The sequence below is a fragment of the Magnolia sinica genome, chromosome 3 (genome assembly GCF_029962835.1).
Source record: "Magnolia sinica isolate HGM2019 chromosome 3, MsV1, whole genome shotgun sequence".
NCBI classification, from domain to species: domain Eukaryota; kingdom Viridiplantae; phylum Streptophyta; class Magnoliopsida; order Magnoliales; family Magnoliaceae; genus Magnolia; species Magnolia sinica.
In genome coordinates, this window is record NC_080575.1 from 124119517 (window position 1) to 124144812 (window position 25296).

Below are 25296 nucleotides of genomic sequence, written 5' to 3' on the forward strand. Positions count from 1 at the left end.
GAAAAATAAGGCAGATCTAACTATCAAGTGGACCACACTACAAAAAGCAGTGGGAAATTGAACGTCTACCATTGAAATACGTTTTTGGGTCACAGAAGTTTTGGATCAATATGAAATTTGTTTTTCCTCTTCATTCATGTCTTTGTGACATTATGAACAGATTGGATGGAAAATAAACGTTATGGTGGTCCCTAGGAAGATTTCAACGGTGTACATCAATCTTCCTGCAGCTTTGTGTGGTGGGGTCCACTAAAGCTTTGGATCTGCCTCATTCTCTGGGTAATGCCTTAAAATAATATCTCCAAATGAATGGACATGATGGATACAGCATATACATCCTAGTAGGGTCCACGGAACCTGGTGACGTGTAGCGAGTGTCGCTACGTCAGTATCTAATCCCCGTCCGGTTTTTACATGGAAAGCAGATTGCGTACTGAGTTATACGCTCTTATCGTATCGAGTAAACTCTATTAGGCCCACCGTCAATGCATCTGGTCCATCCACGCCGTCCATCCGTTTTTTCATATTATTTTAGGGGTTGAGACCAAAATTTAAGCATACCCAAAGATCAAGTGGACCATATCATTGGAAACAGTTGGAATAATAACTTCCACCGTTGAAACATTTCTTGGGCCCACATCGATGTTTATTTGTCATCCAACCTGTTCATAAGATCACTAAGACATGGATGTAGGGAAAACACAAATACAAGCTTGATCCAAAACTTCTGTGGCCCCCAAGAAATTTTCAACAGTAGATGTTCAATTCACACGGTTTCCAATTATGTGTTCCACTTGAGGTTTGGATATAGTTCATTTCTATGCTCAAGCCCAAAATTTATCTATTAAAATGGTTGGACGGAGTGGATAAAATACATAAATCATGGTGGACCCCACAGAGTTTACACAGTACGCTTAACCTATTGAGTTACTCGGTACGCAATCCGCTTCCTTTTAACATAAGTGGTGTGTGGACGTCACCAAGTTTTGTGGACCCCACCATGATGAATGTGTTATATCCACATGGTCCATCCAATTAGCGAGATCCAAGGTGTCCCGTATCGGTATCGGTTGGCGTAACGGTACCCTCCGAAACCGATACGGATACGGGGGCGTAACGGCGATACGGAGGCGTAACGGCCCGTAACGGCGCAAATTTTTTTTTTTGCCAAAAAAATATGAAAAAATATTAAATCCGGAATATTCTAAGCATTCCAAATATGCATTCATTTATAAATTGGAACATGTTTATGGTGGTGTAACGGTCCACTATTTGGTGAGAAGTTGTATCGGACTGTCTGATTAATTTTTTAACCAGGTAACTTGAATTTGACTACAAAATTCATATATTTAATTTTTTTTTTAAATATGTAATTTATATACTTAACAACTTGATATTATTTCTCCCTATAGTTCTTTAAAAAAAAATGAAATTAAATTCAGGTAGATGGCGTTACCAATTTGGGGCTGACTTGGAGGACCAATCTATTCTCCAAATCAGCCTCAAATTCATGTCATTTATTGTCATTATCCCACTTATAAATTGGTGGACATTTATTGGATAGTGAATCATAAAAAAATAAAATAAAATCAAAAGGCCCTATTTTAAAAAATAAAAACTCACAAATTAATAATTAAAACTATTTAAGTAATTTGATTTTGGCATTGTGAGTTAGCAATTGCAGTCCATAATTTAATTGTCAAATTTTAAGTTAATATATGTCTCGTGTACAATTTTTTAAGGCTTGAATTAGGAGGGACTCAGATGTAAAGTGCAACAGGTGTCAAAGTTTTTTGGGCCCCACCCGTGATGAATGTGTTATATCCATAACGTCCATTCATTTTGCCAAATAATTTTAAGGCATGAGCCCAAAAATGAGGCACATCCAAAGCTCAGGTGGATTGCACCATAAAAAACAACAATAATTAAATGTTCACCGTTAAAAATTTATTGAAGGCTAGAAAAGTTTTAGATCAAGCTGACATGTGTGTTTTCCCTTTATCCACGTCAATGTGACCCACTTAATAAGTTAGATTGAAAATAAACGTTACAGTGGACTTTAAGAAAATTTTAATAGTGAGCATTCTATAACCATTTTTTCCTATGGTGTGGTCCACCTAAGATTTGAATATTACTAATTTTTTGAATCCTAACATAAAATGATGTGGCAAAATGGATGGACGATATGGATAGAAAATATACATCATAGTGGGCCCACTCGGGTCTGATCACATTGGATGGAAAATAAACGTTACCGTGCGCGTACGAATTATTTAACGTGAAAATCATTATCTTTGTTGCTATTTTTGGTGTGGTCCAGATGATCTATGGATATAAGTCATTTTTTGGGCGGTGCTCTAAAATGATCTCTGAAAATAGACGAACGGTGTAGATGTAATAAATACATCACTGTGGAGCCCATATAACTTTGATCTCCTTTTAACCGTTCGTACAACTCGGAGCTCGAGGAGTGTCAGCGCTCGTCTTTGCGTGACACGTTCCTACATCATTATTAAAAAAAAAAAAAGGGCAGAGAGGGAAACGAAAAGAAAAAAAGAGGGAAGGAAGAGAAAAGAAAAAAAGAGGGAAAGGGGAAGAGAAGAGATTGAGAGAGAGAGAGAGTGAGAGAGAGAGAGGAAGAAGAAGAAGAAGAAGAGGAAGAAGCAGCTGCAGCCGCAGCAGGGCGCAGCCGCAGCTGCTCGAGAAGAAGAAGAAAAAGAAGAAGAAGAAGAAAGAGAAGAAGAAGAAGAAAAGAAAGGAAAAAAAGGTGAGTTTTTTTTTTTGTTTTTTTTTTTTTTTTTTTTTTACGGTCACAGAATTCCGTAACGGCCGTTTCGACCCCGTATCGCGTAACGGGTCCCACCGTAACGGCCGATACGTAACCGATTTGGGATACCCTGGCGAGATCATTTTAGATAGTGAACCCAAAAATGAGGCAGATCCAAAGCTAGGGTGGACCACACCGCCAAGGCAATGGCGACAATGATTCCTACCGTTGAAACCTTCCTAGGCACCATGGCCCACAGTGGTGTTTATTTGTCATCCAAGTTGTTCATAAGATCACACGGTGATGGATGAAGGTAAGATACAAAAATGACATGGATCTAAAACTTTTGTAGCCCCTAATAATTTTTCAATGGTAGGCATGTTCAATTCACATCGTTTCCTGTGGTGTGGTCCATTTGAGCATTGGATATGCTTCTTCTTTGGGATCAAGCCTTAAAATTATCTTGTAAAATGGATGGATGGGGTGGATAAAATACATAAATCACAATGGGCCCCACACAGTGATAAGCGTACTGATTTATACGTGTCACTTGTTTGTATCCGTGGATTGATGGGTCGATGTTATGTGGAGCCATCATAATGACAAATATTTTATCAATGTTGTCCATTTATTTTGATAGATAATTTTAAGGCATGAGTCTAAAATGAGACAGATTTGCATGACTGCATCTCAGGTGGACCACACTAAAGGAAACAGTGGTGATTAAATGCTCACCATTAAAAACTTCATAGGGCCATTGTAATGGTTTTTTTTTTTTTTTGCCATCCAACCTCTTGATTAGGTTACACAGATCTTGATGAAGCGAAAACACGGTTTAGATTATGTTAAAATTTGCCACATGTACCATTTTCAAATTTTAGGTATCAAGCATCATACACAGCCAAAGTATCAAATACCACACTGATTGGATAATCTAATCCACCTTGATTTGGCATCTTTGAGTTCATTTACTTTTACATGTCTTAATTATTGTATACCAGCTGCATTTGTATTATATGAACTCATTTTGGTTACTATTTGAGCTATTTTTTACGACAACGCATGCTTTTTGGCTCCCATTAAATGGAAACTTCTAATTTAATGCATTCTTTTTGCAATTTTTTCATTCTTGAATATATAAATATGTGTATTTAGGCATGTCCTGAAGTTTCACTAAAAAATTCCGCCATTTTCTCCATGTTTCTCCCTTTTTCCCTACATTTCTGATTATCGACGATATTATCGACGATAACGATATTATATCTTTATATCCAGCCAGCGAAACTTGTAGCGATACCGACAACTCAAACACTGAGTAGAAGATGGGTAGTAGAGATGGCGATGGATGGGGGCGAATCGGGATAGATGTGGTTTCGTACCACAGTACTTAACCCTTCGATGAAGGAAGGACTTCGCACCAAATTAGGCTTCACAACTCAGAGAGTAGGAAAACGCAGAATTTTTATTAATCTTCAATAAATGGAAAAAAAAATAAAAAGGATGCCTATTTATAAGAAAACCCTATACCCCAAAACTCGCGCCATGTGCGCAACCTATTACTTGGCAATGAAGGAAACCAAAATAAAAACTAATCAAATAAATCTAAAGCGTCCATGATGTTCTAAATAACATTAATAAGCAAAACCTAAAATATAAAATCAATCTGACTAGTGGGTCACGATCATGAGATCCCATGATGGGCTTTTCTTGACTAATGGGCCCACTCTTTTGAATCAAAACGCCGTTTTCTAGCTAGGAAGCCCTCCCTGAACGTTGTCATCGATCCAAATCAATGGTGGGGCCCTCCTTCTGGCGTACGAGCGTAGGGGGGGTGGTGTGCGTGCACATGTGGACTGGCGTGCGCCTGATGTCCCCATCAGCAAGGGACTCATCACTATACAGAGCTTTGGCAGCATGGAAAGGGAAATCTAGCAGAAAAGCTAAATTCAAGAAAGACATGGGATTCTCTTTAGTAAATGGGGAGAAGATTAGCTTTTGGGTGATGTTTGGAGAGGTGACTTACCTTTGCATATCAGATTTCCAATGATGGCCCACTTTGCTATTTATTGCAATACCATGTTCACTAGATGTTATTCTTTATGAGGTGGCTTGTGGGTAGAAAAAGAGTTTTGACTATTGATAATCTTCAAAAAAGATCAATGATCATCCCTAATATATGCCTTGTGTATATATCTAACGCCCAAATCCATTCATCCGTTGTCCTTTCGCAACCCGAGTGTGGTCCGCTATCCTCAAAAGATTCGATGTAGCTTGGTTCATGCCTTTCAACATCAGAGATCTTTTATTGGCTTGGCATGGCATGGGCTTTCTTCAGTAAAGGCTTTATAGAGACTTTGCTACTGGCTGGCTTATTGATGATTTGGGAAGAAAGAAATGGAAGGCGCTTCTGAAATGAAAGCAGTCGAGAGGAGTGGGTTGCTAATAGAGTAATGTTTCTTGTAATTGAATGGGTTGTGGGCCTAGGCTGCTTTGAAAAGATGTGATTTTCTTTATCCTTTTTTTCTGGGTCTTCTTTGTTTCTGCTTGGGCTGTAGTTAGCGCCATCTCTGCGCTTCTTTTCCTCTAAATGAAAGTTTCTGTTATCTTTCAAAAAAAATAGTGTGGAATGGTGGAATGGTATTAATGTAGCCAACCCCATTTTGTTGGGATAAGGCTTTGATGGTGATGATGAACCAAAAAGAACAAAAAAAGTACACAGATATCACTTCACCTATGGTTTGCAGATTCTGCACTTTGCAGATATCTGAATGGTCACCAGTGCTGCAGTGCCTGGGCCTACCAATGCACTACCAACCTGGTTTTTGATGTCACAAGTCAGAACAGTAACCTATAATCTGCAAAAAACAGAACAGTCATATGCAGCCATTAAATAGCAGATAGTACTTTCTATTTGTAATTAGTGTAACCTAAGTATTTTCTCTGGCAAGTTTCTAACTTCATATTTATATTTTTCACAGATCTAACCTAAAACTGAATGTTGTTTAAATTTTTATTTTTTTTTTAAATGATAATAATAATAAATAAAAATAAAAATAAAATCTAAAACTGAAGTAGCTTGTAAGTTATTAACATAACCACCAATCACTAACAAATGAAAAGGTGTTTCTTAATTCCACATCTTATTCCCTTTTCTCCTATTTTTCCATCTTTTAATTTGTCTAAACAAGAAAAGTGAGGACTATGAGTTGTATAACTCGGGATCACCAAGTATCTTGGTTACAAAACATCAAGGAAAATCCAGAACCAAGATTTTAGAGGTCGCTACTATCAACATCACTCACTTTATCAAGTCCACCTCCTTATTTGTTTATATGCACCATCCTAAACCCTTTTTTTATTGGTGGTGGGACATAAACCTATGCAACCATCCTAAACTTGATTTCATTTTCAGACATAGTACATGCACCCAGTAAGTAGTTTATTGCAAATGAAAAAAATAATATTAATAAATCAAACTTAAAGAAGTCTGAGTTGATCCTAAACCACTATTTCATGCTTACATAAACATCCGAAAATCTGTTATCTGCCTATCATTTGACACCATGGTCAAACCATCCTGAGCTACACATATAGGCTGCAAAAACAGCAATTCAGCCATCCCAATCAATGTAAAAATTGAGTCATATTACATTAAAAAAAACCCAGTCCCATTTGACACTTTCTTTTTCGCGGATCTGTAGAACTTTATTAAAGAGAACAAGAAACAGTGGAGCAAGCTACGAGTGGCCAAACGTCCCTGCAAAAAGTCTCTCAATAGTCACACTCCTTCACAAGCATATCAGCAATGACGCTCATCAATGGAATCTTTAACCAGAGGAGAGGAGAGGGTTTTCATCAAAGACGAACACATGCTCCCAAGGTCCCAAACATTCTTCTTAGCCCAAGAAATCGCCTTCAATGATAAAATTGCAGAGGTTTTTAAGCCCCTCTTAATTCTCTGGCTTCCGCAGAATGGACTCTCCTCATCCACAACACAAAAAAAAAAAAAAAAAAAAGCATGTACGAAATAGTACCAATCTCATCTCTAACCAGCACTCCTGTGCTCAAGGAGCCCAGTCCCATTTCACTAGCTGCTATAAAAGTATAAATGTAATACATAACAACATGCTTTTAACAAATCAGAGTACAAATTCTGACAAACATAGTAAATAAAAGAGAAGCTGCTATCTTAAACCAAACGTTCCGCACAATGTGAATTTTTTGGAAGACAATTATTGCATTTGGTTGAGAAATCATCCAAGGTGCAGTAATTACTTTTAGCTGGAAAATGGTTTCATTAAGAATAAATATTCAGACCATTATGATATTTGAAATAAGTAAAACACAACTGGAAATTTTAGATGCATGCCTAACCAAGCAACCATGATTCACTGGGACAAAATAAAGAGCTGCAAGCAAAAAGAATATTCGATTCAAGATTTACCATCATTAAGCAAAGCGCAAATGTTGCAACGCCACTTTCTTCCTCCATCCGTAAATGTCACATATGGATTCACATATGTTCGACATCTTCTACAGCGAATAATGCCTGCCGGTCCAAAATTGACAATGGGCACTTCTTCCTGAAAAACAAAGGACAAACTGCAGATAAGCAACCAGATTAGATGACATCATACAATGGGTACATCAGGCAGTAAATAACAATAAACCTTGGCCCTTCTGAGAACAGTGTTACTGACCCCTTCAGGAGGTTCCGCCAGAGGATGAACCACTACTCCAAGAGGCAAATGCCACCTGGACAGCAATGATTGAGAATTTGGTATTGCACTCGTCGTCAGCCTTAGATATCTAGGATGGCAATTCAAGGGGTACATCTCAACAAAGGAACTTGGCTCCACATCGCCATCCAGTGGCCTCGGCAGCGCTTGGGAATCAATTCCAGCATCAATTGATCCCGGAACAGATCCAACTGTTAGTGAGCTGAACTCCTCAACCAAGCCTTGAAGGGCACCTAGAGGAGGTCCTGCACTGGTATATGGCACATGTTCCCTGGAATTCAGACTTACAGGAGTTCCTCCGGGTGGGGGTGGTACAAAGCCTTGTTGTGGATGGAAAGGGGAAGCCTGTGGTGGAGGAACATGTGCAACAGGAATGGGTTGCCTACTGGGGTATCCATGCAAAGATGACTGCAAAACTGGCCTCAAAGCAGGAAACGATGACTCCGCTGATGGAGGTATATTACCTCTAGGTGGTGTAGGGTTTACATTTTGAGTAGGAGGTCCCATTGGCACCGGGGGAATCTGGAATGGACGAGCAGCAACAGTTGGGGCTAAAACTGGTTGTTGGCCCATAGAAGGTAGTGTCGGTGGCGGTAATCCTGGCTGGCCAGTGTATGCTGGACCACGCAAGGGACCTGGGGATTGAGCAGTTGAAAGATAATTTGGTGATGGAAAGCGCTGATAAGCACCTAAATTCGATGAAGGATAAGATGCTGGCGGGGAAGACATTGATGGACCATTAAACCTAACTGGTGGGGCAGCTGCAGCTCTATAACCAAAAGCATCTGAACCAACAACTGGCCCAGACGATAAAAATGGCATTGTAGTTTGAGGAGATGGCATTGTAGTTTGAGGAGCAGCCCCAAAGGGGGAAGATGCAGGTCTTCCAGGAAAATTTGGAGGTCCAGGTCTTTCATTCCCCATGGGCTGCATGTCTTTTTTTTATCAGTCTTAGTTACAGTTCCATGTACCAAACCTGTTAGACCTGAAAGCAACATCAAAAGAAAGAAAGAATGAAAAAAAAAAAATTCAACTTTTGGATAATGAAGAGGAAGAGCATAAAATAAGAAAAATCAGAAAATAAATAAAATGAATTTAATGGGCATGATACCAGAGACATTTCAGTAAAATATTTACTTCTTTCTCTTTTGCTATATAATGAAATTTTATTTAGAGTAAATGAAGAGAGCTCTGAAACACAAAATTACAGAGGACACAGAGGATCCCCAATAGAAAACCAAACACAAGTCATTTCACTTTTGGCTAGGGTGATCACCATTCTCGTCAATGATACAATGGTTGGTTGGGGGCAGTGTACAAGATGTTCATACTTGACAAGAATTCTCTGACTTGGTCACAGATAAAAGCCATTCTCCATGGCTCCACATTACACCCCTTCAATCCACCCCTATAAGGATGCCCCAGCCCCAACAACCAGGAGGGGTCCCATGGTACCAACAGTAATCAGGTGCAAACCTTTCACTAAAATATTTGTTACTTTGCAAAGATAAACCAATACTGGATTGCATCACAGAGATTCAGTTTACCACGAGGAAATTACAGAACTTAATGATGTTTCCTAGTGTTCATAATGAGAGGGTTGCTTTCAAATTGCAGTTGCATTCCTTTCAAGTCTTAACCTGATTGCAATTTGGAGGCTAGAAACCCAGTATGAATGCTCGGGTAGGAAACTACAATTTGTTTATTTCCACTCCACTAGACTAATAATTGCAATGAAAGTCAAAAGTACATTCAACGCACCGTAGTGAACAGCTTCTAATCTACATTTTATTCAATAAATGTCCTACATGATTATTTTTTTTTCCATTTTGCCCCTACGAGGTTACACCATTACAGATCAAATAAACGTGTAACAAACAGTCATATGTTTCTAGTTCAACATTAACTTTTTATTTTATTTTTTATTTCTTTTCCAAACTTAAGGAGGAGTTTGCATGCATAACTGAATTAAAGTCTGAACATTTCATTCAATCAAGGGAAAAACAAATTGAAATGATGGTTGATTACATTCAAATAACATGGTTGCAATCTACTGCCTACTCCCTAAATATGAATATTGAGGAAGGTAACTACAATGTGGTGACTTCAACCCATCCTCCTCCTCGTCATAATAATAATAATCATCATCATCTTAGCCTTTTTCCAAGGAATCTGGCATTGGCTTTCAAATGGTACATTTATTAGCTTCCCTCTAGACACCAACCTTCCTCTTTTTTTAATCAGGCTTTGAGAACTAGGCATAGCAGAGACTCACAATGAGATGTTCTACAACAGTCTCATCCAGTATTGACCACAACCCAAAAATGAGATGTTCTAAGGGTGAGCAAGCAAAGTCGGTTCATATAGGGGCAGTTTTCCAAGCAAACAGCTAATCATTAGGTACCCCTGCAAGGAATCTGGCATTGGCTTTCAAATGGTACATTTATTAGCTTCCCTCTAGACACCAACCTTCCTCTTTTTTTAATCGGGCTTTGAAAACTAGGCATAGCAGAGACTCACAATGAGATGTTCTACAACAGTCTCATCCAGTATTGACCACAACCCAAAAATGAGATGTTCTAAGGGTGAGCAAGCAGAGTCGGTTCATATAGGGGCAGTTTTCCAAGCAAACAGCTAATCATTAGGTACCCCTGCACATGAAAGGTCATGCTCGAGGAGTTGACTACCAAAAAAATCGTAGGGAAGTCAACAATATGCATACCAAGACAATTCACAAGCCAGCACAGGCAAGCCCCATACTGCACCTTAGCCAACTAGCATGCACTAGCCACAAAGGGGAATTTGTGAATAATTGATGTCTAGGCCATGTTGTGCCAGATGAGCCCAGTAAGCACAAAATGGCAAGGAGCATGCCATATAAGACGAGCCCATTGAGCACAAAACAACAAGAAGCGTGCAATGCCAGACAAGCCCACACACATGAAGGGTTGTGCTCAAGTAGATAGATGTACATAATAGCAGGGAGCTCGCCTATACATGTTCACATGTCAACACATATGCATGCAATATTGAAGGTGGCTGGGTTGAGAAATGCGCCTCACAGCAAGATCTAATCATGCGGTAACCCATGGCGGGTATGAGAAATGTGCCTCAAAACAATGTCTAATCATGTGGTAACCCATAAGCAACAGATGTACAACAGACAACTGGTGTAAGCTATGGCTCCACATCTGTAAAACAAACAGTCGATGGACACATATATCCAAACATCAGGTGGGCCACATGCAGATCCCACTTGTGCAAACACATCGATACAGAGTACAATTGCTAGTGTGGCCTAATGAAGAGAATTTTAGAGATTACTGATTAGCTGTACAAGGCTTATGGTGTCATTGAGTTTTACAAGGAACTAACTTGGACAAAAAAAAAGGAACTAGCAGCTACAGAACCTGCAAAAGAACAATGCAAAAAGGAGGAAAACAGTCCAATTAGATATTACACAAGCTGTGTAAGAGTGATGTAACATACAAAATCCATGTACCCTAAAAAGGATCGAATTTACAGAAAGGCAGTGATACATTAAATAGCCATTCAAGACTCTATATCAAATAAAGCACATACAGAAAACCCATGAACTATTTTGACTCAAAGTCTAATGGTGATGATTTAGTTCCGCTCAAGCAGTTGTCATAGTAAGAAGGTACAGAGTACATGAAAGTTGAACTTTTATATAGTATAGATCAGTTGCTCTAAATCATTTCATTTCTATTCACGAGCCCTACAAATAATTTGGGAAAAGGAAACTAATTGTTTCTACCCAAGTTAATAAAATTCACGTGGCTGAATTGGTCTAGGATGTGTGGTTGGGGTTGCCCATCACATTTCCTGTCAGTTTTGGTATCAGAGCAAGTTCCATTCTTTGGAAACTTGTTTCAAGTCTGGGTAGTTGGTTTCTTCAGGCAATCTGTTTTCTGGCACAGTATTCTGCTTAACTTTCGGCTGAATAGTTTCTGCTATACACATAACAGATTCATCTGCAGCTTTTATTCTTCTTTTTTTTGAAAGGTAAAGAATCAAATTAAAAGAAGCCAAACCGCAAAGAATACAACAAGGAGATAAACAAAAAGAAGAATATACAGCAGAGCACCCTTCACTGAAGAATTGAAGATCCAACTCCCTAATCAACAGAAAGACACTCGAAACTGCCGAAGCAGTAGAACTGCTGATATTCCTGAAACAGCAGTTATTCCGCTCTCCCCAAATGGCCCATAAAGCAGCTAGTAAGGCTAATCTCCAAGTCCTGGCACTGCCCACTAACATACTGCCGTGCCAATAGGAGAGAAGGCCTGCTGTGGAACAAAGCTTAACCCAGGCGATCTTTAAAAACTGTAAAATATTGGACCATACAACTGAGGCAAAAGGGCGGACAAAAAGACAATCAGCAGATTCTGCATCCATCTTGCAAAGGATGTAAACATCAGGAAGAATCATCCCTCGCTTGCGCAAATTGTTGATAGTGAGGACTTTGTTATGTCCCACTAACCACACAAATGCAGCTACCTTAGTTGGAGCACCATAAGACCAGATATAACCACAGTTGCAGCTGATCGAATTCGGTCTTCTGGGGTGAAAAGAATCATGCAGTGATCTGACCACATACAAACCCGAACTGTCCCTCTGCCAATGCAACGAATCAGACTCCTCCTGGATTGGCCTGATGCCTTGAAGCAAAAAGAGAAGCTGGGAAATTTCCACCAACTCTACATCATTCAAGTTACGCCTGAAAGAAGGGATCCACACTCCCTCAGAAGCAGAACCAGAAAAACAGCCCTTCACCAAGATATTATCAATAGGGCATAAAGCCGCATGGTTGGGGAAGATAGATCTCAATGAGCTGTCCCTTATCCAAAGATCATCCCAGAAGCAGATTCTGGAACCATTCCCCAAAGAAAAACCAATGTCCCCCACACTTTCCAATCCAATTGCATAATAGATTTCCAAAGGAAAGACGCTCTATCAAGAGGAGTGTCTCGATCTCCAGCCGTGGATCGAAGTCCTGTATTTACCTCCAATAATGGAACGCCACAAACTGTCATCTTCACACCCAAACCACCATATCCACTTGCCCTAAAGAGCCCGGTTCATGTCATCTAACCGTCTTAAACCTGCTCCCCCGTCCTTTATAGGAGCACAGACTTCACTCCAATCAAGAATGTGACTTTTTTTTCTTGGAAACAGCTCCCAACCAGAGGAAATCCCTCAATTTTTCTAACTTCGAAAGCACAGCCTTAGGACATTTAAATGGAGAGAACTAAAAAAGCAGGAGGATTAAAAAGCGTGGTTTTGATCAAGGTCAACCTCCACCCAAGGGAGAGGTGTCTACTCTTCCACAACGAAACCATTCTCTCTATAACTTTGTCCCAAAGATGCTCAGGAGGTTTGCCTATACATAGAGGCAGCCCAACAACAAAAACCGCAGCTACAAATAAGAGCTTATTCGCTTATTTCTTTGAAAAAAAATAAGCTTTTAGACTGTTTGGTAAATGTCTAATCAGAGTGCTTATTTATTTAGAAAGTAGCAAATTAAGATCCGATTTTATAAGTTGGGAAGGGATTACTTTTTTAAACAAAGCTAATTTGGCTTAAGCGGGTAGACATTTTGGACTAATTTTTAGACAAGTTTGTCCTTAAACTTTTCAAGTAATTCCCATCTTACCTTCTTCTCTTCTCTTTACATTCCCTTCGAGGTAGGCTCACATGATGAACAACCCATATTGAAGGTGGGCCTACATAATGCACGGTCACATCAAAGGTGAGCCCCACATGATGGATGGCCTGCATCAAAGTGTGGCTCCATATGATGGACGATCCATATCAAGCAAGCCCTACCTGATGAATGGTCTACATCAAAGGTGGGACCCACACGATGGAAGGTTGACATTAAAGGTGGGATTACATGATGAATGACCCATATTGAAGGTTGGGCCCCACATGTTGGATGGTCCACAACAAAGGTGGGACATACATGAAGGATGGTGGACATCAAAGGTGGGTCCCACATGATGGACTATCCACATCAAGTGAGCCCCACATAACAGATCCACAACAAAGGTGTGACCCACATGATGGATGGTGGACATCCTCTCATGATGAACGACTCATATAGAACATGGGGCCCCACATCAAGGTGGGCCTACATAACGAACGGTTCACATCAAAGGAGGGCCCCACATGATAGATGGCCTGCATCAATGTGTGGCCCAACATGACGGAACATGCACATCAAGTGGGTCCCATTTGATGGGCAGTCCACATCAAAGGTGGGACCCACATGATGGATGATGGTCAGTCCACATCAAAGGTGGGGCCCACATGATAGATGATGGTCATTGAAGGTGGGCCCACATGATGGTCGGTTGACATCAAAGGTGAGCCCACATAATGATCAACCCATATTGAAGGTGGGGCCCCACACAATGAACGGTCCACATCAAGGTGGGACCACATAATGGACGGAGTGGGCTTCACATGATGGATGGCCCACATCAAAGTGTGGCCCTTAATAATGGATAGTCCACATCAAGTGGGCCCCACCTAATGGATGGTCTGCATTCAAGGTCTCGCATGATGGATGACCCGTATCCAAAGTGGGCCACACAATGGATGATCCACATTGAAGGTGCACCCACATGATGAATGGTGGATATCAAAAGTGGGTCCCACATGATGGACAATCCACTTTGAAGGTAGGGCCCACACATGGACACATCAAATGTGGACTCCACGTGATGGGTGATGGGTAGTGGACATTGAGGGGCCCACAAAGGACAATTAGCAATGATGGTGGGCCCCACATGATAGATGACCTACATCAAGGTAGGCCCCTAATGATGAATGGTCCACATCCAAGACAGGCCTTGTATGATGGACGGCCCGCTTTAAAGTGTGGCTCACACAATAGATGATCCACATCAAAGGTGAGCTCCATATGATGGTTGATCCATATTTAATGTATGAGATAATGGATGGCCAAAATGTTTTAAAATATGAAAATTGTAGTCATTCACTCTTTTGTCATTAGGGGCATGGTTTATCTATGGTGAGATCCACCAAAACAACCATTTGGATTGCTCTTATAATAAAGTTGTTGTAATCTTTAAAAATGACATCAACTATCCCTTAAAAAAGCTCTTATTTCAAGGTTTTACCAAATATGCTTATTTCAAATAAGAGCTTTTTTTGGACTTGAAAACATAATTTTGCTTATTTAAAACAAGAACTAGAACAAAAAACACCTTATTGGAGTAGCTCTTATTGAAAAAGCTTTTATTGAATTAGAGTAGAGATGCCAAACAAGCCCTTAGAAATGTTCACCTTCAAGCAAGTGACAATCTTGCAAAGTTTATCGACCATATAATCATTTCCCTAGCAAAAAATAATCGTATCGCCCGCAAATTGGAGATGAGATACTCAAGACTTGACGTTTTCCACCTTAAATCCTTGGAACAACCCTACTTCCTAGCCCTTGGACAAGGGTTTATAATACAAGGGCATTTTCACATCGGGCTTGAGTGGGGTGGCCTGTGGGATGTAGGGGCACACTCAAGGTAAACAGCTCGTGTAAGGCGGGTGGCTCGTGTGAGGCGGAATCCATGTGAAGTGAAGCCCACGAGGGGAGTTCGGTCGAGGACCTAACCCATGTGATGTGGGGCCTGGGCTACGAGATAAGGGGATTGATTTGCCATGCTATATCAGTTCGAGCTTTTAGAGCAAGTGGTTAATTGTCCTGCATCAAAGTGGTATCAAATCGGGAGGTCTTGTGTTCAAGACTCCTCACCAAGGGTGATTAATGCAGGGGCATTTTCACACCTTGCCTGAGACCTCTAGAAGCTGGGAAATAACCGAATGGAAATCCATAAAGGACGATCGAAAGACGAGCTGAACAAATACAGACCTGGATCCAATTCCTCTATATAGGCCCACATCCAACTCTATCTAGCATGTAATCTATAAATTTCTAGTCAACATGGTCATACAACCTCTCCAAGTCTAGCTCGCAAACTATGACAAGAGAGCATGCTCGATGACAAGTATCGATACACTTGTGGGCCACCAATGCATAGTCCAAAATCCGCCAGCCCACTATGAAAGCACTTTGGGGAGGGGATATAAACTTCGGATGAAGGACACAAAATCTTTGGGCAAGAATCTTGGCAATGATCTTATACGGGCTATTGATCAAGATAATACACCTGAAATCTTTAACGTTTTCAGCACCTCCAGTCTTCGGAATCAAAGTTATTAAGGTGTGGCCCAACTCGGAAGGCAAAGACCCCAAGGAAAAGAACTCTAAAAAAGCTTTCAAGTCAATTTCGATTACCTCCCAGAAGATTTGAAAGAAGGCGATCAGGTACCCATCTACTGCACGGCATCCCAAATCTTGTCCTTTGAAATTTCTCCGCTTCAGATACGGATAATGAAGCGAAAGGAAGGTCATCCAGATTTGGTCTTACAACATCTTTCCCAGATAGAAGAGAGAAGTAGATGTGGTTGCTTCTGAAATCTGCAATGTCTTCAATTCTGCGACCATCCACCATTAGAGAGCAAATTATGTTTGAACAAGCGCTCACACTCACCAAGCCATGGAAGAACTTGGAGTTTTTGTCTTCCTCCTTGAGCCATGTAGCCCTAGACCATTAACGCCATTTGATTTCGTCTTCCTTCAGCAGATTATTGTATCTTGGATGAGAGGATTTTTTTAGCTTTGACATCTAAAGGAAGAGGGGCCCGTTCTTCTTCTAAGTCAAGGACCTAAATATGCTAGAACAAGGTGTTGATCTCCTACTGACGAAGATCGTAGACTTCCCAGTTCCATGTCTTCAAATTATGCTTCAACATCTTCAATTTTTGAAGCAGGCGAACACCTAGTGGGCCCTCGACAGTGAAGGAGGACCACCATATCATGGAAACCTTCTACTTGTGGAAGGGTTTCAGACCCCAATTCTCCAAATCAGCTCCTAATAGAATGGGACTATGATCAGAGGTGGGGTGAGGGAGACATCTCTAAATAACAAGAAGGAAGCACTCCTACCAAGAAGGAGAAACTAGGAAGCAATTTATTCTAAACATAGAAAGGGGCTCTCGTCCATTAGACCAAGTGAACCGAGCTCTTGCAAGTGGAAGGTCAACAAAGTCGTGACTTAGAATCCAGTCAGAAAATCCTATCATATCGTTCGATATACGATCGCCATTCAACTTCTCATGGGGGAACCTAGTCATTCAACTTCTCATGGGGGAACCCAACCACATTAAAATCGCTTATAATACACCCGGGATGCCCCCCCTGTTGATATTGTGTGAAAGTGATTCCCAAAGCAAAGGTCTCTAGTTAGGCAAGTAGGCACCCAAGAACTGACCATCAGCTCTATCTTCATAGGCCCAAACATCAGCATCCCACATAACAATGATGCCCCATTGCTGAGCCATGAGCATCCACAAATACCCACTTGACATTTCTTTTTCCCCAAGTGGAATCAACCATCTTCGAATCGAACATTTGAAGCTTAGATTCTTGGATAATAATCACGCTCGCTTTAAATCATTTACACACATCCCAAACAAGCAACCGTTTCTACTAGCAAGCCAATCCTCTAACGTTCTATGAGATGAAAACAGCTTCATTGGTAAATTAATCTACCCCAACAATTACTTTTCGCACGCATCTAGTTGGTTTTACGTTCAGATTGAAGCAATGAGTCCAGACGAATGAGTTCTCTACAGCCTTTTGAGCTCCTTGCGTTCTTCCTAGGGATGAGTGAATGATCTTGTTGCCAGCCTCTTTCAACCACAAGCTGAAACAGGGCCATGTAATCTATCTTTGTCACCGAAGATCATACCCAACTATCTACCCACATGACCCATCGCATCTCTAATCCAATGTTAAACTTTGATAATAGATACTAGGTTCCCGTTATCTTTAAGATTGCACCTTGAGGAAGACAGAGTGATCCCGGGGTTAGGCCTAAGCATATCCTCCGAGGTAACTCTATGGACGGGAGGAACAAAAACCGTGTTAGATAGAATATCCAGATCTTGTGGTTGAAGGTGCCTGACACTTTTATCCAAAAGACCCATATACTCGGAATCGACTAAGATGTTTTGAACTTTAGTGATTGAGAACAAGGCAAGAGAGGTAGGATTGGGGTCAACCTGGGAAAGGGGGGCAACTACGATGGATGAAGGAGAAGATGGGAAGAAAGATTGGCCAAAGAAGGATGAGGGGTTGGAGAGGGGTTTGACGGGGGGATGCAGTTTAGGCAAGTTGAGCTTTGGGGGGTGTGGAAGGAATCACACGGGCCAAGGGGATGGGTGGTCAAGGGATGCTCAAGGCTCAAAGGTCCCACCCATAGCATCGAGAGGAATGCCGAGTCTATCGATTCTGCAAATTGACAATAAAAAGCTAGATCCAAATCGAAACTTCCAAGCGAGCTAGCAGACAAAGATGAGTCACTCAGGGGAATCTCGACCACACCAGCAACTAAAGCACCAGAAGGAGAGGACTCCGGCCCATCAAAAGAGATACAGGAATCAAGCCCACCAAGATCCAAGGCCTACCTTGAATCTTTCGATGGTCCTCCGCCGCGATAAAATTGTAGCATAAGTCGAGCTCGACGTTGCACAGGACTTGATCATGGGGCCCTCGGTTGCTCCGCTAGAAAGACTAGTACGAGAGCCTTGGGAAAAAGAGTCATGTACCGAGGCCCGATAACGAGATCCTACCCAGAAAACAACAAACTCTCAAGGGCTTCGATTATAGCACGAGACTAACATTTAGCTGGCACCAGCACAGAGCTAGAAAAAGGAACGCCTACCCAATTCCTAGATACCATCACAACCATAGAAGGCAATTTCTCCATAGTCGAATCAGACAATAGGATACATGTCTCTTTCTGCAAAGGGAAAGGGAATCGAAGCAAGAGCGGGACTCGAGGGAGAATTCAAATTCAAAATAAAGGGCCCACACATTCGATCCTTAGAGGCTAGGGTCTCACGCGACTCAAAGGAGTCATTATTAAGCCAACACGTACCCTACAACTCTGACGATGGATGAAAAAAAAAAGACTACTCTAATTCGATGGGAATAGCCAGGTGTCCTGGCCTCTGGTCCCCTACTACCATACGCAAACTCTAACATGCATCGAGAAGTATTTGCACTAACTTGCACCAATACAACTGTCTTGGACAAAGGGCCACTTGTAGATGATATCCACCCTTGGATACTACTCAAGTTGAGGGGAAGGATCATAGTCGAACACGTAGATACCGCTGGATCTAGTACATTGCGGGAGAACCCCCAAGATATCTTCACCTACAATCTTCAATGCAGCTTGAGAGCCATGGAAGCCGGTAGCCTCGAGAATGGCATGGAGATCCTCCCAATTTGTCTTGGATGAGAACTTCCCCTACAAGCGGCACTGAGATCCTCCTAGTTCTCCGTAGTCAAATCAATGGAAATGAGTTCACCCAAACATGAGCCTACCACCATCTAGCGGTCCACTAACCATAGTTCGAAAGGAATATTTTCCAGTCGAACCAACATTGAGTTGCTAAACAAGGAATGGTTCAACCACTTGACCAAAGAAATGAACGGGCCATCTTTGTGAACAATGCTGGTGAAGATGATTCTGTCCACATTCTCTATCTCCTTCAAGGAAATCCAACACTTCAATGGAGAAAATGGGCGTGGGACCTCATCTTCTTCCCCCAAATTGCAGTAGACTTGAGCCACCTGTGTAGATCCAACGGGGATGAACTTGGTTTAAGATTGGCAACCAAGCTCCATTGCAAGCCTTGCCAGGCAGAATCGATCGTCTGGGGATGTACCACAACCACAGGTCTTAGTGGAGAAACCTCCAACTAGGCCCAATGCTCTGCCTAAGCAACAATTATTGGTAGGCTACCCACAGGATTAGGAAAGGTCTCCCTCTGTTGGCTAGGGGGGGAGATGATTGGACAATCTCCTTGAAAGATCTCCAATTGTCGGTCACATCCAACCCCCGAATAGTCTTCCCAGACGCCATTGCACACGCTAGAGATGGTGTCAACTTCATATGTGGTCTGGGACCTACCACAGAATGCTCCTTGACACCGTTGGATGCAAGGCCAAAATGAGCTTTCGGAACTTTGATCTTCCTACCTTCAAAACTGTGACCATTAGCACTTGCAATGGCCTTTTTATTTCCTCCCCCAAGCTCATACAATTACGAGGATCACCTCTTTCACAGAGCCAAAGTGGCTGAAAACCCTAGGAAACCAGATATCCATCCAATCTTCAAGGAAGTTGCTAACACGAAGAGCTGGGAACGATCGGAGAGGATTTTAGGCCAAACCTCGAGCATAGTTAGGAGGTTTCTTCTTTGTACTCTTCAACTTAATCCACTACTCACCTCTTCCAGAAGATTATTCTAGAACAAGAGAACAAACGAAAGATTCCTCTGCTTCCCCTTTACCCTTGACAATATGCCACTCCCTAAATGATGAAGACTTTCGAGATCGACGCTTACCATCCTTTGTTTCCTCCCTAGGAGTAGCATCGATATATTATCGTCCTGGAGAGAGAGAGAGAGAGAGAGAGAGAGAGAGAGAGAGAGAGACTATGGCAAGCACTTCGAAAATGGAGGTGATCATGGGAGATTATGCTTCTGGAATTCCTTATGCGAGATGGAGAGAGAGACACTCACCGGAATCTTTTTTTTCCTAGAGAGTTGCTTCTATGGTCCTTCGTTGATTCTCGAGTCATCTTTCGAGAAGGGCCGGGAGACAAGCCACCATTAGACCTAGAATGGAAGTTTCTGCCTCGGGATTGAGGATGAGGCAATGGCTTGGGATCTTGAATGATGGTTTTTGCCTCAGGCCTCATCCATCATTATAACACTAGAGGTGGGGGACCGCATCAGCTTTTGCCACTGTTTCTCTTTGAATTTGGGGAAATGGAGGAATGGTCTCTCTGACACCAAACCCTTCAATGGCAGACGATGTTGCTCACTTGCCAGCGTGAACGGCAAAAGGTGTTGGAATCAATGGAGTATGCATGTGTGCGTGCGTGCGTGTGTGTGTGTATGTGTGAGAGAGAGAGAGAGTTCTTTACACAAATGCTACCCTCATGAAAATCGTAATCCCTACGAACTTCTCTCTTCGTATCTTCCCCTTCCAATCATATGTTTTCTTAGATTTTTCCACATTTGATAGGGATGTGTTTCTCTGTAGGACCACAAGTTTGGACGGTGATGAAGGAGGGGATTCTGCGGTGGAGCCACTGTACATTTGATGGTCAAGATGATAAAATAACCAAATTTCAGAGAATTTGATTATTACCACCTCTTGCCCGTGAATGAGGAAGAATGGGTTTCAAAAGTGGGTATCTGCAACTGAATTTTGAGTTTCCTGCATAGAAAAAGTTTACTTTTAGATTGTTTCTGCTGAAAATACAGATCCAAGATGCAACTGGTTGGTCCTGGAACAGTTCTGAAATCTTTATTGAAGCACAATCGGGCAGGTTTGATTCACTCTCTATAAGTTTTTGCTTTCAAATCTGTTATTCTGCTGCCACTAGAGGTAATCATTTATCTATTTTCTGTTTTCCCTTTTTTCTTGCAGTCGAAAGTTATCCTGAAGAGAAGCAGGACTTGCAGTCAAAAGTTATCCTGAAGAGAAGCAGGATGCCTTACGGCTACTTCTATTGTGTAAAGAAAACAAGCTGAAGTTGGAAGCAGCTACAGCAATTAATTTCCTTCTTCCACAGTTTAACATTAAAATGTGAAAATTCTAAATCAACTATTCACTTTCACAATTGAATTGAATTGAATTTGATTCAGAATCCAAACAGAACGGTAAGTGTCAACTCAATAAAATAGTATAATATAAGAGCAGCAAAGGGAGTATACATCCATTACCCAAAGTTCTCTCTCTCTTTTTATTAATAACCACAAAAATTTCTTTCCGGAACCTGAAAATGAAAACCACGAATTGAAATTAGAGAATAATAGCTGACAATAGCATCACCGAGTCTAAATTCAACAAGCGGTGCATTCATCATTACATGGATATAAGTAACAATTTCTAACACACAACAAGGAATACCTGCTTCCCCAAAAAAAACCCTAGCCTTTGCTATTTCTATGTGAGGACTGGATGTTAACATTTGTATGGATGGGGTCAAGGGACCATATGTCCATCATCCCAATGGTTCGATCATTTTCAAACAGGTCCAACAAAACAGGACATCAACATTCTATAAAAATAAATAAATAAATCAAGCTCCTTCGAATTTCAGTAACCTGCAATTACGGCATGTGAAGCCAGACAGAGGACAGAATCAAAATGACGAATCCAGCATTTGGGATATCAAAATCTACCAGCGCCTTTGAATAGGTTTCAATTTTTCATTTTCAGCCACAAAATCCAAATCCAGACTAAGGGCCACAAATTGCAACAAAATATGAGAATTTAGGTCCTAGTTTTAGTTTTAAATCAACTGCATGGTATTCAACTGAAATCATCCTCTTTAGTGCTAAACCTGCCTCACTTGACTGTGGACTGTTGTTGTATTTCTCTTTTCAACAGTACACTTGCAGAGGTTAAGATTGTCCCATCGATGAGATTTAATGGGCGACATCTGTCAATCAAGGGCTCCACATGCTAGAATGGGGACCCAAAAATCAACCAAAACAGATGATCCCAGCCACTGATCTTAGAGCTTTTCTAAATGTGGCCTGAGGTTGCATCCCCTACGGTGGTTGCATTAGTGGCCAGAGAGTGGACGGTTAGAACAAGTTGAGCTAAGCAGTAGTAGCTTTATAATCACAAGGGATAGAACTGCATCAACCAAAAGGCGAGGATCGTCCAATGGCCACAATCAAAATCTGCAAATTAAAAAAAAAAAAAAAGATTTTTCCCCCAGAATCACACAGCAAGGGTCAAGGAAGCGACCGACAGTGACGACTAGCCATATCAGTAGTTTGGAGTACAGAACCCCAGCACCGGCCTACAGAGACTGAAGACACGAACCGAACTGTGCAACCTTCCTAACTTTATATTGTAAAATTCCTCGAAACCATGGTGCGGCTCATCAGATCACCAGTCTGAATCGATGGGCCACCTTTTCCATACACAATCGGATCTATGAACCAAATCACCACATCACGATCCCCCCGCCCAATCACCCAACCAAAGATCTGGATGCAGCAATTCCTAACCTCATCAAATCGACGATCTGGATCGCTAGCTCATCATGGCCAAGCGAAGATCTGAGGGGTCCCACCGTACGTAAGACCGTATGCACAAAAACCCCAATCACAAAGAGAGGAAGCCATGAGAGAGAGAGAGGGAGGGAGGATGAAGGAAGATACGCCAAGAGAGAGAGAGAGAGTACCTGGCACCAATAGCTGAGTCAGAGAGAGATGGAATTGGCAAAGAAACGAGGGACGGAATCGAGAGAGAGATACAGACACACACCTATCAGTGGACATTTTATTAAAATCAAGAAAAGAAGGGGGCCGGCTCCTCTACTTGAGAAATATCACCTACAGGCCGACTGTGGTACCGCGCCATCTTTACTGACCGCTTGGAAAATTTTTACGAAATCAGTACCATGAAGAAGATAGGCCCCAAAATGACGATCATTTTAGTTGAAAATCACAACGATGCGCTAACTAGATGATCCGAGATTGTGTTGAGTCGAGCCGTCGGTTGTCCGTCGATTCCAACAGCATGGCGCACCTGATGATCGTATCCGTCTGATTTTTGTACTAAATGATCTTCATGGTGGAGCATACCTCTTGAATGGTAGTGATTTCCTACACAAGTAGCATGATGGCGGGAAATATGGTAAGGTACCGCAAGTTGATGTACCTTACCTGTTGGTGATCAGGGTGTACACGAACCGAGCTAGCTCGTTTAGCTCGGTCGACGCGACTTGGTTTGAAGCCGAGTTCGAGCCGAGTCGAGCTGATTTTTTTAGCCCAAAAATGAGTTCGAGCTGACCCCACCTCGGCTCGGCTCATATTGAACTTAGATCGAGCTAGTTCGGTGACATGGTTACTTTGATATCGATGTTGTTCACCAAGTATTCGATGAAATGACTCAAGGAAGCATATCTGGTAGCAAGGAAGGTAGGTATATGAAACCAACACCTTTTTTTCTTGATTTTTAACTTGCTTAGAAGATGTTTGATAAAATATTTGTAAAACCATTGTTGATGTCTCAAATACATTGAGATTTTGAAGGTGTTATCCAGGTGTTTGTGAAAATGTTGCAATGATGAACTCGGCTCGATCATGGCTCGAACTCGGCTCAAACTGCCTTGAACTGCTGACCGAACCGAGCCGAGCTGGCCAGTCAGGCTCGAGGACCAAGCCAAGCCAAGTTCGAGCTGAGGTCAGCTAGTGACCGAGCCGAGTCGAGCTTAGACCAGCTCGACTCAGTTCGACTCGATGTACACCCCTGGTGATCAACTCGCCTTGTCCTGAGAACTATTCTCTTGGAAGGTTTTCTTCGGAATGCATGGAAAGGCATGGGTTTAGTAATGCGGATGCGATTGACTCTTGATACATCAGTACTTATAAACAATAAACACTCAAATTACAATCCTAATCTCGCACTTTTGAAACAGGACCATTCAAATTTCATTTTGACTGTCCAATAATGGTCCACCAATAGATAGATGATCCAAAAAGCGTACTTTTTTGGTAATAACACATCTAAATTAGGTTAGATCATTTGGATAATTTAATCTGAATTACTTGTATTCCAAGTATACAATCTCTTAATAACTTATAAGAAAGTACATGTGAATCATTCATAAGGGCTTGTTTGTGAGCGTGGATTCGAAACCCCCTGGATTCGAAACCCCCTAGATTTGAAATCCTCTTGTTGTGTTTGGCACCTAAAATCAACTTTAATCCAAAAGTGGTTTTTTTTTTTTAAGCTTGTTAGTACATCCACTGTCAATTCACACTTCACTATTAGCCACCCCCACTAGGGATCGATGCTAAGACCTCAGTGTTGAAATGAGGTATCTTTCACTCAGCCTACCACTTGAGCTATGGATTAGGGTGTTAATCCAAAAGTAGTTATCATAGTATATTTGCAGGGGTTTGAATTTAATTACTAAACCAACTTTAATATCTCTAATTAGTGAACTTATGTAATTTTTGACACAATGGTCATAATAAGCCCACTAAAATATATACTTTGCCAAAAAATAATGAAATTCCAAGTCTCGGATGGGCCACAAGCACAAGATTATGTCCGAGTGACTAACCATTGATTTACATGGACAATGTTTGGACAGTGCTGATCTTCATACTAAAGTAATTATAGTGATGCAATTGATAATCTAATTATTTTAAAATATTATTGGTGGGTCATGTGTCCAATAGATTAATAGTCTAGTGATACACATGTTACACATGCAATTGTGGGAATGATTTTAGCTGTAATCCAAGGTCTCACCTTGGATTTCAAACTCCCTGATTGAAGAGATTTGAAACCCTCAATTACTTTATGATGCCAAACAACCCAGGGGATTTGAAATCCCCCCAAATCCATGGTGCCGAATGACCCCTTAGAGACTCTATAGTCATGTATATGTTTTATCCATGCTATACATCCATTTTGACAGTAAAAAATGAGGTAGGTTCAAAATTATGGTGGACCACACAATAAAAAAATAGTGGTAATTGAATGCACACCATTAAAAACTTTCTAAGAGCTTCTGTATTATTTATTTGACATCCCCCCTGCTAATTATATCACATAGATATGAATAAA

At 41.3% G+C, this 25296-nt stretch overlaps 1 protein-coding gene across 3 annotated transcripts in view; it reads right to left on the bottom strand.

The window, feature by feature from the left end:
• Positions 1 to 22978, bottom strand: part of LOC131241130 (protein transport protein SEC24 A-like) — a 42429-nt gene extending 19451 nt beyond the window's left edge. Inside the window, exons 1-4 of one of the 3 annotated variants that reach the window (XM_058239805.1) lie at positions 22898 to 22978; positions 21420 to 21472; positions 7468 to 8491; positions 7212 to 7350 (exon numbers count right to left, since the gene is read on the bottom strand). In XM_058239805.1, coding sequence (XP_058095788.1) covers positions 7212 to 7350; positions 7468 to 8439 — 1111 coding nt within the window. In that variant the 5' untranslated portion in view covers positions 8440 to 8491; positions 21420 to 21472; positions 22898 to 22978. Of the gene's footprint in view, positions 1 to 7211; positions 7351 to 7437; positions 8492 to 21419; positions 21473 to 22721; positions 22810 to 22897 lie in introns of those variants that run through there. The other 2 variants (XM_058239803.1, XM_058239804.1) reach the window with 2 other exon arrangements.
• Between the last annotated feature and the right edge of the window lie 2318 nt (positions 22979 to 25296).